Source organism: Entamoeba invadens, assembly GCF_000330505.1.
Source record: "Entamoeba invadens IP1 unplaced genomic scaffold scaff_1105074725891, whole genome shotgun sequence".
In the NCBI taxonomy this organism is placed as follows: Eukaryota; Evosea; order Mastigamoebida; family Endamoebidae; genus Entamoeba; species Entamoeba invadens.
The window spans coordinates 3,051-17,349 of record NW_004440274.1 but is presented as its reverse complement, the minus strand read 5'-3'; the positions used below and the strand labels follow the sequence as shown (position 1 = coordinate 17,349).

Below are 14,299 nucleotides of genomic sequence, written 5' to 3'. Positions count from 1 at the left end.
AATTATATATATAATATTAAATTACTTAATTATTAAAATTATATTTTAAATTATTGTCATTTATACTTATTTATTCATTGATGTAATAATTTAATAAGGTGTATTAATATACAATATTTTTTAATTTATATTATAATAATTATTAATATAATTAATCAAAATTCCCATAATCAAAATATTTAGATATTCATTTTATTTATTTAAGTTATTAAACCTTTTTAATGGAGGGACTTTTGGAAAAATAGGACTTTAGTTTAAATCCTTGATCATTGATCCCTCCCAACTTTGCTCATTCGTGGAGATGGGCAGGGGGGTTTTATTCGTTTTTATACCCACCTTAATAGTAGTTATTCCTAAAAAAATAGCAACGCAGTTGTAGTTATTAAAGAACTTCAAGCTTACCTTCTGAGATTGTTTTTTTTTGATTAGATAATTAAAAATGGATTATTCAATTATTTTGTTTAAAATTTAGCAATAAACAAATTTTTTAAAAATTAACATATAAATTAACAATATTTTTAACAAATGTTATATATAATTAGCTATATTTTATAAAATTGTTACAAATAAAAAATAATATTTGATAAAACATTGAGCAAACTTGATGTTATTCCAAAATATTAACAAATAAAAAGGTATTTTTAACAAAAAACATGAATATTTATATTAACGAGCAAACTTTAAAAAACATACAAAATGAGTGTTCCTCCAAAACTTTCTTTTGTTTACGATCAAAATCTCTTTTTGAAAAGATATATTCATGTTGAATTTAATGATAAATCTTATGTTATGTGTTTATTTGATGGAACGTGGATGAAAAAAACATCACTTGCAAATCATGCAAAGTTGAAAAATGAAAACAGTCAATTGAAATTAATAAATGAAAAAGAAAAAGAAGAAGCAATGAAAAATTATTCAATGTTTTTCAAATCAGATTTAACAAGTGATTATAAAGCAAATCCAAAAACATTATTAGATTATACTTCATTTTTTTTCAAAAAAGGATATTGTAACAAAGTTTTTTAATTATATGAGTATAAGAGGAAAAAGAACAAACATTGCTATGATAGAATCAGCAAAAAATGAATTTACACAATTATCGGTTTTAAATCAAGTTCAAAGAAATTCTGACCAAAAAGAAGTATGTGTTGACAATGTTATCAATGACCATAATATACATTGTTTTAGTTGCAACAATGATGAAGATTTAGAAACTGAAACCACTGTTATAACATCGGCGTTTACGGTTGTTCCTGATGAACCAGAAGATGTTCCAATCCCAACTATCAAAAAACAGACACATAAAAAGGCACAAAATCTTTCTGCTGCCGAGTTTGATGATGGACTATTTAGAAAAACAAGTTTATTACCAGCAACTACTTGGCCTTGGTATAAATTAATATCGGCTATTAAATTGTTTACTTTCCCACCCGGTGTAAATCGATTTAATAGAAAGCGTTTTTCGGAATGTATAGATGTGTTGTTTGATTATTACTTGCATTCGAAATATTGTACAAAGTATGAAAAAGAATCATTTGAATTGTTCCAAAAAAGAATTGTAGCATTTGAGATCACTTGTATAAATATTGAAGCTAGGTTATCCGAGTCACAAATTAATGCAGTTAGTGATGATTTATTTGTCTTTCTTAAAGTTTACAATCCAAGTCTGTTAGACAAAATCAATTATCTCGGTATCAGTAGCCGTAATTCATTCAGAGTAGCAACAGATTTTAATGTGTTGGCAAAATCCGCATTTCTATGTGAAATCATAGACCGCGACTGTATGGCTTTATCGGGTGATAGCTCGAGCAAAAATGATGAAGAAAAATATGTGATATTAGTAAGAATGTGTAAAGGAAGAACATTCAAAACCTTTCCTTTGGTAACACAAATAAAATGTGGTGGTTCTTCTGCTCAAGAAATTGCAGATTGGCTCTTTTCGGAATCGAATCTACTCATTTCAAATTTTCCATTTGAAAGAATTGTAAATAGTTGTTGGGATGGTGCATTGAATGTTCAAAATTCGATACAATTTTTCAATGATATATTAACAGCTTATAAAGCAGCACCAAAAGATTTGGTCAGTTGGTTTAACAGCTCCAATTGGTGTTTTGCACATTTAACTGCACTTGTTGGTGTTAGTATGATGAAAAGCGCAGAGGGTGAATTAATTGTTTTATTCACTAAGTTTTGCTGCCAAAAGAACAACCGTTTGGCTTTAGAAAAATTCAAAGAGGATAGCGCGTTGTATGATGATTATGGAAAGTTAAAAGCAGTTGCAGAAACAAGATTCCTCTCAATATCCGACAATATTGAAGGCATCTGCAAACAAATTAAACCGGTCAGTGAATATATTAATGAAAAAGTGGAGAATTGAATAAATTCTTTTATGATAATGCTAGATTGCTCAGGATGATGACATCATGAATTTTAATATATCTTCTCAAAAGTGGCAAAACAGACTGAATATTTACCATGATATTCTTCACTTATTAAAAGATTTGTGTGTTTCTCTGCAAGCAGAAGATGCTACTCTCCCAGTATATTGGACTCACATTTGTAATTTCAAAAAAAATGATGCATATATTGGTTGAAAGAATTGACAACAACTCCAATAACAAATACACCTCATTTCCATTTGTTCGTTCTGATTCTATCATTGATGTCGATTGTTTAAGAACTACACTTGTAAGAGCAACATTGTATTTTGAAGTTCGTTTTATGTACATTGGAAGCTCTGGAGAAGTTGATTGTGTTGAACAATTCTTTGATTATTCAAACTGTTCATTAAAGGAAGGTGTAGAACCACGTCTTGATATTCAAAATCACTTGGACGATTTACTCGAGTTGTTTTATATTCCAAGTGTTTTAATGAACATACCATCATACAATCAACAATATATTCCCAGATATTTTTTATGTGTTTCTGAAGAAGTTAAAATATTAAAATTTTGTTTGGACCGTCTTGATGATATAGAAAGAGATATTATTCAAAAAAACGCTGGATCAAAATTGCTTCGTACATCATACGATGAAACTTTGGAAACTTTTGTTGGAAGAAAAGAAAAAGTAAGTCTTTTGGATGTGTACGAAATACTTGAAAACAATCAACTTAATAATTTGATTCAAGTTGTTCAGATAACATTGACTGTTTCTCCAACAACAATATTTGTTGAAAGATATTTCGACTTTAAAACACAATTTCAAAAACAGATGATGCCAACAAAAAACGCTATTGAAAGAGTAAACTTTTCATCAAAGTCTCAATCAGTATTTTTAATTCACTGATTTTTATTCTTTTTAATTATTTATAATAAAATAAAATATTAAATTCTATAAAAAACAATTAAACAAATTATTTATTAATTCTTAAATTTTAATTGTATTTAACAAATAATAATTAAAATTATATTTTAATAATACAAAAATGTTATTAATTACAATTAAAAATATTAATAATACACGTTTTTGAAGTTTATTATAAATTTTTTGAGATAAAATCATATAAATAATTGTTTTTTTTGTTTTTAAAGTATTTTACAATGAAATTACAATAAAAAATAATAAAATTGTTAATATAAAACAAAAAACTTTACAATATATTATATTTTAATAATACATTACTACACATTAATATCATTAAAAGATTAAAATTTTAAATAAAACAGTTATTAATCTTAATTTTTTTATCTATCAGTAGTATGAAAAAATTCAACATTTTAACAATATTTTATAATTTATGATAATTACAAATTGTAAATTTTTATATTAACATAATAAATGTCAGAACAACTAAAAATTCTTCAGAAATATTTATTTTTACACTTAAAGTCACGCCATTATTTATTAATTGACCTTTTATTATAGAGATATTAATTTAAATATCAGATGATTTTGCTTTGTGGATTGTGTAATGTAATGCATTTAATTTAAATTTATAAAAATGGATAAAAATTTAAAATAACTCAAGATTTATCAATTTTATATAAATTGAATTTCGTACAACGTCATTAAAGGTGATAATAATAATTACTTTTTTGTTTATTTTGTTTATATCTTTAAAACCTTCTAACGTGAAAATTTCTTAGTTGTATCATTTGTAGTCAATTAAGTCCTTTTGCGCTAAAGTGCCGACAAAAATAAATTTCTAAATTACCATTTTGTTTTTCTATTACCATTTAAATAACAAAAAATGGAATTAGTGAATTAATGCTTATATACTATTTATGTCTATTTTTGGACATTTTGCTTATGTTCATTATTTGAATTGAAAATAATCTTTAATATAATTCAAAACAGCACTGGTGTCTTCATGATAAACATTAACATCGGTTATAACATTTTAAAACTAATTTATTTTTTTTCCAAATCAGTATTATGATATTAATTCTCGTACAATAGAGTCTCTCGATTGTTTGTATTGTTTGTTTGGCTATTAGCTATATATTATTATGTCTTAAATATCGACATTAAAATTGTCATAAATTATGAATAATACCATTTTATGTATAACTTACTTAGTTTGAGATTGTTTTAAAGTTTATTATTTTAAAAATGTATGCTTTCAGTTTGTATTGTAATTTATCAAATATAACGTTAAAAAGAGCAAATAAAATATTTAACATTATTTTATAGTAAATGTGTAATGGTTTTTAATTACAAATACAGTAAAACCACCAAAGAGCGGTACCTCTGAAGCACAGTCAGGCGTTTTTAGGTTTTTTACTATAACATGCCGCTGAACAAAAATGTTTATATGTAATTTATTTGATTATTACCCGTTTTTTCGTATTTTTTAAAACTTTTTTATTTATATTTACCACAATAATGAACGTTTTTTTGAATTAAAAACATCACAAAGCTTTTACCACTTTACTCATAAAAATCAAATATTTGGTCTATACTTTTACCATCTTTTAAACTGATTATTAGCATAAAGTTAACAAATATTACGCCTTAAAGGCTATCAACAAAGGGCAAGGCCAATTAATGGATTCACAAATAGCCGCAAAAAACACAAGAAAAAAAGCTAAATTGAGATTATAAATTAAAAATAAACGGCGGTTGACGATTAAATTAGCTTTTTACACTTGCAATGCGATAAACGATTGGTACGTATTTCCAATTTTTACCAATTTTTTAATAAACCCAAGAAACAACACACAAAAAACAAAAACTATACCATAAAACATAAACCGCCTCAAACACAATTCTTCAAAAACATTCAATGAAAGATAATAATAATTGCCGACTCATTTATTTTATTGAAAAATCAGGATAATATACATAACAAAAAGGGAAATTATTCTAAAACATCATAGACAACGAATCAACAACGAAACTCAGACAAACATTACCACACAATTTTAATAGACAATAAAACAACTTGATAAATATTATTAAACAACTATATCAAAATAATATTTAGTAAAACGAATAACTATATCATAACTATTATAATATTACCAAAAGAAACTATATAACAAAAACAATAAAAAGATCTGAAATAAAAAACCAATATATAATTATTAATAAATTATCAAACAATTATCAAAAAAATGGCACTATTTAATATTAAAACGTCAAACATAAAAACAATAACATTAATTTATAATTAAAAGATGCAATGACAAGTTAGAAAAACATCAAAAAGGGGGTATTACTTGTTGGTTCAATTCCAAATTGAAACAAAAATACAACCAAAAAACTTTTTGAGGGTTATTCAAAAACATGCTTTGTAAACAAAATACAAATTTAAATGATTTATAATTTAGCATTTTCCGCTTTGTACTCCTTAACCTGATGAAAGTGTTCTAAGTCTTTGCAATTTCTGCACTTAACTGATCAACTCTAAGCTGTTTGTTGTTCAGCCTTTTCCAGCTTTTTTAATCGGCTTCTTTAAATGCTGCGTTTTTCACATCACCATCTCTGACTGGTTGTTATGTCTTATCCATTTTTAAAGACTCTTTCTATTCAAACGCTGCAAGCTTTCTCTTCTTCCACTCTCAGTACTTTATTTGTTTTTTAAGTTTTGAACAAAAACTTTAATTGAAGTTATCAATTTGTATCGATTTTGTATAGAAACCCTGGTTTTTTATTATAAATAGAACATCACTAATGTTTTTTGTCATTGGAAAGATCCATCACTAAATAAAAATGTTTGCAAAAAGCTTTTCTTTGTGGCATTATTAGAGTCTACCCATAGACTCCAACTTAGACTCTAAATTAGAGTCCATTGTAAACTCATGGCATCTAGTCATAATTAAACTATTAAAATATGATAAAAATACAATATATTAATAATTACGAGACTCTTGTTTTTAAACTCAATTTTAGTTAAAAAACTATAAAAATGAAATAATTAATTAATCCTTATCCTATTCGTATTTTACTTCATTTTAAAGTGGTCGTAGCCTTCTTAGATTCAACACTTACTTAATTGACTTTAAGCTGTTTGTTGTTCAGTTTATCTCAAGCCTTTCTAATCCTTCAATTCTACAATTCACCGTTTTTGGTTAGACAGTTGTCGCAAAATTGAAGAACAAGACAAAAGATACACGATGCTGTCTTTGCAAGTAATTCCACAACTAATTGAAGATGTAATGAGTTACAGACAGATGTCCCAGTAAGCAGAATGGCACGAAGCGAAAAGACAAGACACCCAAAACTTTGAGATGAGCTGCACAAGAAAGTTTTTTAGCAGAAGGAGACTGTGACTGCAGTTTTTGAGGCTGTTCTGAGAAGTAGAAATGATCTTTACTCAGACAAGTGACCGACTGGATCAGTTTGTCCATCGTGCCAAGTAGTGTTGGCAAGACTCAACTTGCAAAGGCACTTGCAGAGCAGCTGTTTAATGAAAACAATCGTCAGAATCGACATGAGTAACTACATAGATTCAATTGAGTTTTTATATGGTCTTTTTTCTTAATCAAGTTTATTTGTATTTGATATATAAAGATAAAGATAAAGATATACCAAAGCTTTTAAGTGAGTTTTGGTATACCTTTTTCATTGCCATCACTCAAAAAGTCAACTTGTTTCTGTGCCTCGTCGACTTTGACATTCAACGACTTAAATGTCAAAGTCGACGTAAACTTTTCATATAAATCAAGTTTTTTAAAGAGTCGGCAACATACACTCCAGGATTATTTCTTTTTAACTGAAAAGAAATCTTTGTCATTCATCAAATTGATTTCGTCATTTTTTCCTTTATTTTTTTACACTTTTTGCAATTTTAAGTTCTTTATTTGATGAGGAGATTAATTGTTTTTGTTATTACAAAACCAGTGTGCTTTGAACATTAATTTCAGAATTATATTATTTTATGGCTTATTTCGTTAAAAGATGATGAGAAAGAAAAAACAAAAAGATGCAGTTTATAATTTTTCATTTATAATACATTATGAAAAAATAACTATTTATTATTGGTTTTGTTGAAATTTTTACTTTTAAATTTGTGTATGAAATCAGTTGATTATTTGTGTTCGTCTTATCCAACTATTTTTTACGGTTTAAAATATTTAATTAACAAATATAATTATTTAAAAATTCGTTTATAATTTGTTTGTTGTTAATAAGGTTTAATACAAATTGTATTATAAAATATTCCATTTATAAATTCTTATAAAAGGGTTGTAACTATATTTTGTTTATAAACAATACAAACATGTGACAATATTTAAACTTAACATAAATTATTTTAGTCGTGTTTAAAGAATTTCCAAATATATTTCTTGTGTTTTACACGAAAAATTTACTCTTTCAATAATATTGTCAAACGGCATATTTTGATCTCTAAATTGTATTATAAGATCAAAATATTTTTCAACTGATATGGTTGTAGGAGATATCAACAAACAAATTTGAACAAATTTGATCAATTTAAAACATTGATTCGTTTCGAGCATATCATAAATATCCAATAAAGTAACTGGTTGCTCAAACCCAACAAATTTGTCGAGGTCTTTATCATATTCTGTTAAAGGCAATTTAAAACCGGCGGTTTTAAATAACAATTCTTTTTGTTGAGCGTTCAATTTTGTTAATTTGTCATTAATCAATTCCAATTCAGGAATAACTGATTTAAATATTGGATCATTATTATTCATAATCAATACGTTGTTTGTTAAAATAAGATTGGGAATTTCAAATAGATACAGAAGTGATTCAATATCATCTGCATACGATAAATGAGAAGAAAAACCTTTTAGTAACAAACAATTGTCAACATCAAAGTAATTTTCAATCACAATAATTTCCGCAGACGTTGTTATTTTGTCACAACGAGCGTCGAAATAAAGGGAAGTTCTTGATAACAAATCACGTAAAAAAGATAAGTCTGGTTCAGTGGCATTAGATGTATACCAAAAGCCTGTAATTGTGAATTACAATGTACATCTATATTATTTACCATTTTTTCAACATTTTTTTAAAATTTTGTGCACGGTTCCAAAAAACAGGAAGAACAGCATCAACACTTTGGAATGAATCATTTAAATCTTTTAATAATTTTAATACATCATAAAACACGTGAAATTTGTTTTTCCAAATTGGTTCAGTGAAATTAACATTTTGAATTTCATTTAAAGTTGTATATTTACAATTATCAATTAGATAGATTTTAAACGTTGACAAATTTTGATTCAAAAATAACATAATATTTTCAAATTGATCACATATTAATTTTAAGTTATCACATATAGCCAAAAATCGGGTAAATGGGACGGTATTTAATTTTTTACTTTTTAAACCTTTTTTCTTTTTGAAATTTTCGTAATTTTTGACATTTGTATTTGAACAAATAAATTTAGTTAAATTACAAATTAATTCAGTTGTTGATTTACGGCACATACAATCTCCCACCAGTGCGGTTTTGTGGGCAAAACACCAGTTCCCAAAATTGAATTTACAAATAAAATCACTTTTTGTTCGTTTGAATGGTTCAATCAATGCTATAAATTCCAAAATTGATTTTTGTGCATTTCCCGCACCATCGCATGTAATTGATACAATTTTATGAAAAGGAAAATTTGTATCAATTTTTTTTAAATTGTTAAAAAGCCACAAAGCAATGGTTTTACTGTCTTCTTTTTCTTCATATATTTTTGCAATTAAAGGAAACGTTTTATAACATTTATTGTTACAAATACGACACAAAACAATGGTTTTATTTTCTTTTTTTGAACATCCATCATGAAATATCGCTAAACAATCACACTCGTATATTTCTTTCATGAGTTCATATTTGTTAAGTTTATTATAATTAGTGACAGTTTTGAAATTATTTTTGGGACAAATTCCCAAATAGTGTAAATAAGGCAAAGATGTTTGATCAAACATTTTGGTGAATATTAATATATCATCATTAACTCCTCTTTGTTGATTTTGTGACATATGACACTCGATATTTATATTATTAATTAGAAAAGCAACTATTCTTTTTTTAATTAATTCACAATGTTTGTTTTCTTCTTGAGTGTGTTGTTTATTATTGTACACAGAAAAAATATAATCAATACAAGAAGAATAATTTGAACAATTAAATTGTTTGTTTATAAAACAATATTGTTTAATTGAAGAAATTAATTCGAACCAAGGCCACATAACTATAGGAGTAAATTTAATTTTTGTGAAAAAATTGTTATTGAAAATTTGAATGGAAACATTAATATTAAGACGTTTTTTATGTGACATTGAAGGAACTTTGGGGATTTTTTTCATTAAGTCTTTCAACAAAGTATTCTTCAATTTCACTCGGAACAAAACTAGAATGTTGTAATAATTCATTCTCATTTTCACCTTCTTGAATAAAATTTCCACTTTTGATTTCTTCACAACTTATACTTTCATGTATCTGATTAATACATCCAGTAACATGTTGTTGTTGTTCAATTTCAATTGATATTTCACGGTCTCGACTTTCCTGGTCTTCTTTTGAACAGGATTGTGAATTTTCTGGTACTCCATTCGTATCAATGGTTTCACAACTCGTCGCACTATCATTAACATTTTTTAACGTGCATTTTTGACTATTAAATGTAGTTGAACATTCATCAATTTCCAATTGTGTTTCACACCTTTTTCTTTTAATTAAATCGTTGTGTTGATTTAACAATTCATTGTTATCTCTTTTTCTACATTCTGTTTCATTTTTATTTAATTCATTATATATTCTTTCTATTAATAATTTTGAATTTATATTGTTTGTCGTTTCAAAATATTCTGTCGTTATATTTTCTCGCCATTTCAACTTAATTTTGTTTTTATTAACGGGCAACAAAAAATAATCAATGAAACGATGCACACAATAACTTTTTTCCACAGATTTCACTACAACAAATAGTGGATTCAATTTTGTATTATCATTATTGGGCGCATTTATAAAATAAATATAGGTTGCTAATGAGAATAGTTCTTCTGTTTTTGTTATTATTTTTTGTGTTGGTGGTGCTTTCTTGTTTTTTTCTTTTAGTTTTAATGAAGTTAATAAAATCCAAAGTTGATCCAACATGCAATAAACAAAATCGATATTATTAAAAGATGCCATCAAATAACCCAATTGAAATAAAGTTGCGTCCTTTTTAAAAATTAATGGAGGAACCAGATCCATTGTAATCAATTCAAATATATAGATTGTGATATTTATCATTATATATTGATATAAACAATAATTAAAATAAAAACATTTTGAATTAAATAATAAATTTACCCAAAAACACATTTTGAAATTTTGTAATTAATATATATATATTGTTGTTAATTTTTAATTATAATATTATATAATTTTAATTTTTATTGTATTTTAAAGTTTTAAAATTATTAATAATTTTTTTAATTCATCACTTGGTGTTAAATATAAACATGTATAAATTGTGTGGTTCTTGAAACTCGTTTTTTAATAAGAAAAAATATATCAATAAGTATTTATAACAAATATAAAATATTCTTTTTCGACGTTTATAATAATTTATTTAAAAAGTGTGGGTCAAAAGTTAATCTCACACTTTTATTTTAGCGAAAAATACAAATGATAGAACAATTAAATTTATCATTAATTTTGTTATAAAATAATATATATATTCGTTAATAATTATTTTTTTTGATAAATTCTATTGTTTTTAAAATTAATAAAAAATATTGAAATATTAGAAAAAACAATTTATAAAAAAAGTTAATTAAAATGATTATTTTATACATTTAATATATATTTATATTTAAAAAAACCCATTAATGAGTTTCATTTAACTATTTTTAGAGTTTGCTGGTCGTTTTTTCTGTGCCGGTTAATTTTTTTGGTATCTGTAAAACTTGTTTTGAAATTTCGACTGGTTGTTTTTGCAGCTATAAGTTGAGCGTTCTGTTATTATAACAATAATTTCTAACTTCAAATTTAATTGTCTGTATTAATTATATTTGTTTAGTTGATATTTTAAATACCGACCAGTTAATATTTAATTTTTTTTAACTTGATGTTCCAATTATGCTTTCTTCATTTTGTCTATTGTAGTTTTGCTTTAAATTATTTTTAATATATTATTAAAATAATTAGACTTTTTTGTCAGGACACTAAGTTATTGAATTTGTGATTTATAAATATAAAAATATAAAATAAAATTCGAAATGTTTGTGTAAATTATTTGTATTGAAATTTTTAAAATCATTTTTTGTAATATTCAGAACAGCACTAGCGTTTTCATTATAAAGGTTAACATTGGTTATAACATTTAAAAACTAATTAAAACGTTTTTCAAAACAATGAAAATCAAATCCAAAATTAACATTTAACCCCTTTGTTTGCACGCAAAATGATATTGTTTGTTTTAAAAATTTATAAAATAAACACAGAGTTGTTAATTACTGTTTAATTTTGCGTCGGTTATTGATTATTTATATCTTATTGTTTTCCTAAAAAAAACTATTTAAAATTATTTCAAAGATCTGTTTTTTTTAGTATTCTAAAAATATACATTTTGTACAGATTTTTCTACAAAAATTCTTCTGTTGCAAGTAAATAATGTGTCTTTTTTGCTCATAATCGGGTAAGTAAAACATCATTTTTTTGTTGTTGTTTTTTTAAACCGTTATTTTAAAAATAAACTAAATTCATAAATAAATTGGTTTACATTAGTTCGAAATTATGGTGTTTTATCAATTGTCTTATTTAGCCCGATTTATCTGATTTTATCGACTTGACAAGTCGAATATTATACATCATAAGACAAATTATATTCAAGTGTTTGAATTATGATAATCATACAATTCTTTGTTTACAATCCAAAAATGGACTCAATTTCGAAAAGAAAAATATAAAATGATATTGATTTAATTAAATTGGTGTGTATATCAACTTAAATTATGTATAAAATTATTATTTTGTAATACACCTTTCATTATAAAAGATGTTAATAAACTGATAAATATATTGTTGTTACTTTTTTTAAATAATAATATTTTGAAGATCAATTTTATTAACGAAAATATCATGTTATAAATTTGTATTAATTTTAATGATTACATTTATGTAATTAAATTAATACATTTTGTTTAGTTTCATCAATGTATTTTTAAAAATAAACAAAATGTTTCTGTTTTTTGTTGTTTTTTTATAATAGTTAATTTACTATATATTGTAAATCAAAATGATTATTTTATTTTGGGAAACAGTCTTTTTATCGTTTTCGAAGTTTTTTTGTTCCAAAAATATTAATAAAATCATAAAACTAATAAATTATAATTAATAATATTAACAATTATACTATTGGTTTTTACACTAAAATATTTTAATATCGAATGTGATTATAAACCATTTTATTTAATTTGATATATAATATATTTACTATATATTTGATGATTATTTAAAAGGAAATTGTTATTATTTTAGTATTTATTTTTGTTATTGTTGTTTAATGGTAACATAAAAATAAACAATATTTGATAAAAAGATATAAAAAATAATTTTAAACTAAAACATATTAACTTTGTTTTTAGTCAAAAAATTGGTTAAATATTCAAATATTTCTCAAATTTTTTTGTTGGAACCTCTTTTGAAGAAAAAAATGTGTTTTTATGGGAGAGAGTTAACACTAGCTCCCTGTTTTTTTAAAACAAAAATTCGGCAAAATATGGAAACGCCTGATTGTGCTACCGTGTAATAACACAGTGAACAAGCAATTTTTTTAAGGTTATCAACAGAAGACAATGCAGCAATCGAGGCTGATGTCAAAGACGTACTTGAGTTGTAAATTGACAAAAACCAATCCGCACCCAAAGTCCATTTGTTTATACAAAAACACAATGTGTTGTTCTTATTCTAAACAATTAAACAATTTAAAAAAATTCACAATATTATTTTATGTTTACACATGTCGCGTTGTTTTTCTCAAAAAAAAATAAAAAATATATTTTGTCATTTTTCTAGATTGTTTTACAAATTTCATTATTTTTTAGTTTTTTTGCCAGAAATTAAAAAAGAAAAGAAAAAAATTTACACACCTTGGGAAAACCATTTTCATGACTCCACACAAAACGTCCGTTATAAAATCTAAATATTGACAGACAACATAAACAACATTAAAACGAACATATGAAGAGCAATATTGACAACTCTTGGTTTTTAAAATAAACATGCGTTGTTTTATAATAATTTAACGCGCCCCAACTACACGTTAATTAACATCATTTCACTTTTAAATAAAAAACTCATTTGCTTTTATAATAATTTTAAATAATATTTTAATTTTTTTTCAACTTAATGACAATAATGGTTTATGTATTACCATTTTAAGGTTTTGGACTGGAAATAATTAAAAAATTGCAAAAAATAATAGTTGTTGTTTTTTGATTTTTTTCAATATTTGATAAAAGACCTCCCTCTTATTTTTTGGTCTCTTATCGAATAAATCCTTATATCGAATAGCCCTCTTATCAATATTCACTGTACCTTAAAATGAGCCAAATAACGTTTTTTGTTGTTTAGGGTCGTTTTCCCATGAATGAAAATATCCTTTATATTAATTTTGTGTACATTGTTTTTTAAATTTATTTAACAAGTTATATAGTAATTGGTCTTTGTTATTGTTAAGGCGACCTTCGAGATTGTCACGACCCAAGTAATCTTATAATTTTTTGGGTCGAATTGATTATTTTTTTGTAAATTGGCATTTCACTTTCCTCTTTACCAAATAACAAAACAATATTTTTTAAAACTTCACATTTTTTTTCTGAATTTACACATTGTTGAATTGGTTAAATAAAACCATCATTAACTTTAACAGATCGTGTTATCAATTTTCATAACAAA

The 14,299-nt window shown here is 24.7% G+C and overlaps 1 protein-coding gene across 1 annotated transcript; it reads left to right on the top strand.

The window, feature by feature from the left end:
- Window positions 1–1,063: 1,063 nt before the first annotated feature.
- EIN_447070 (hypothetical protein) lies at window positions 1,064–2,377 on the top strand (the record flags this gene model as incomplete). Its single annotated transcript, XM_004255799.1, has 1 exon — window positions 1,064–2,377. One exon carries the CDS (start codon window positions 1,064–1,066, stop codon window positions 2,375–2,377), a length of 1,314 nt encoding a protein of 437 aa, XP_004255847.1.
- Between the last annotated feature and the right edge of the window lie 11,922 nt (window positions 2,378–14,299).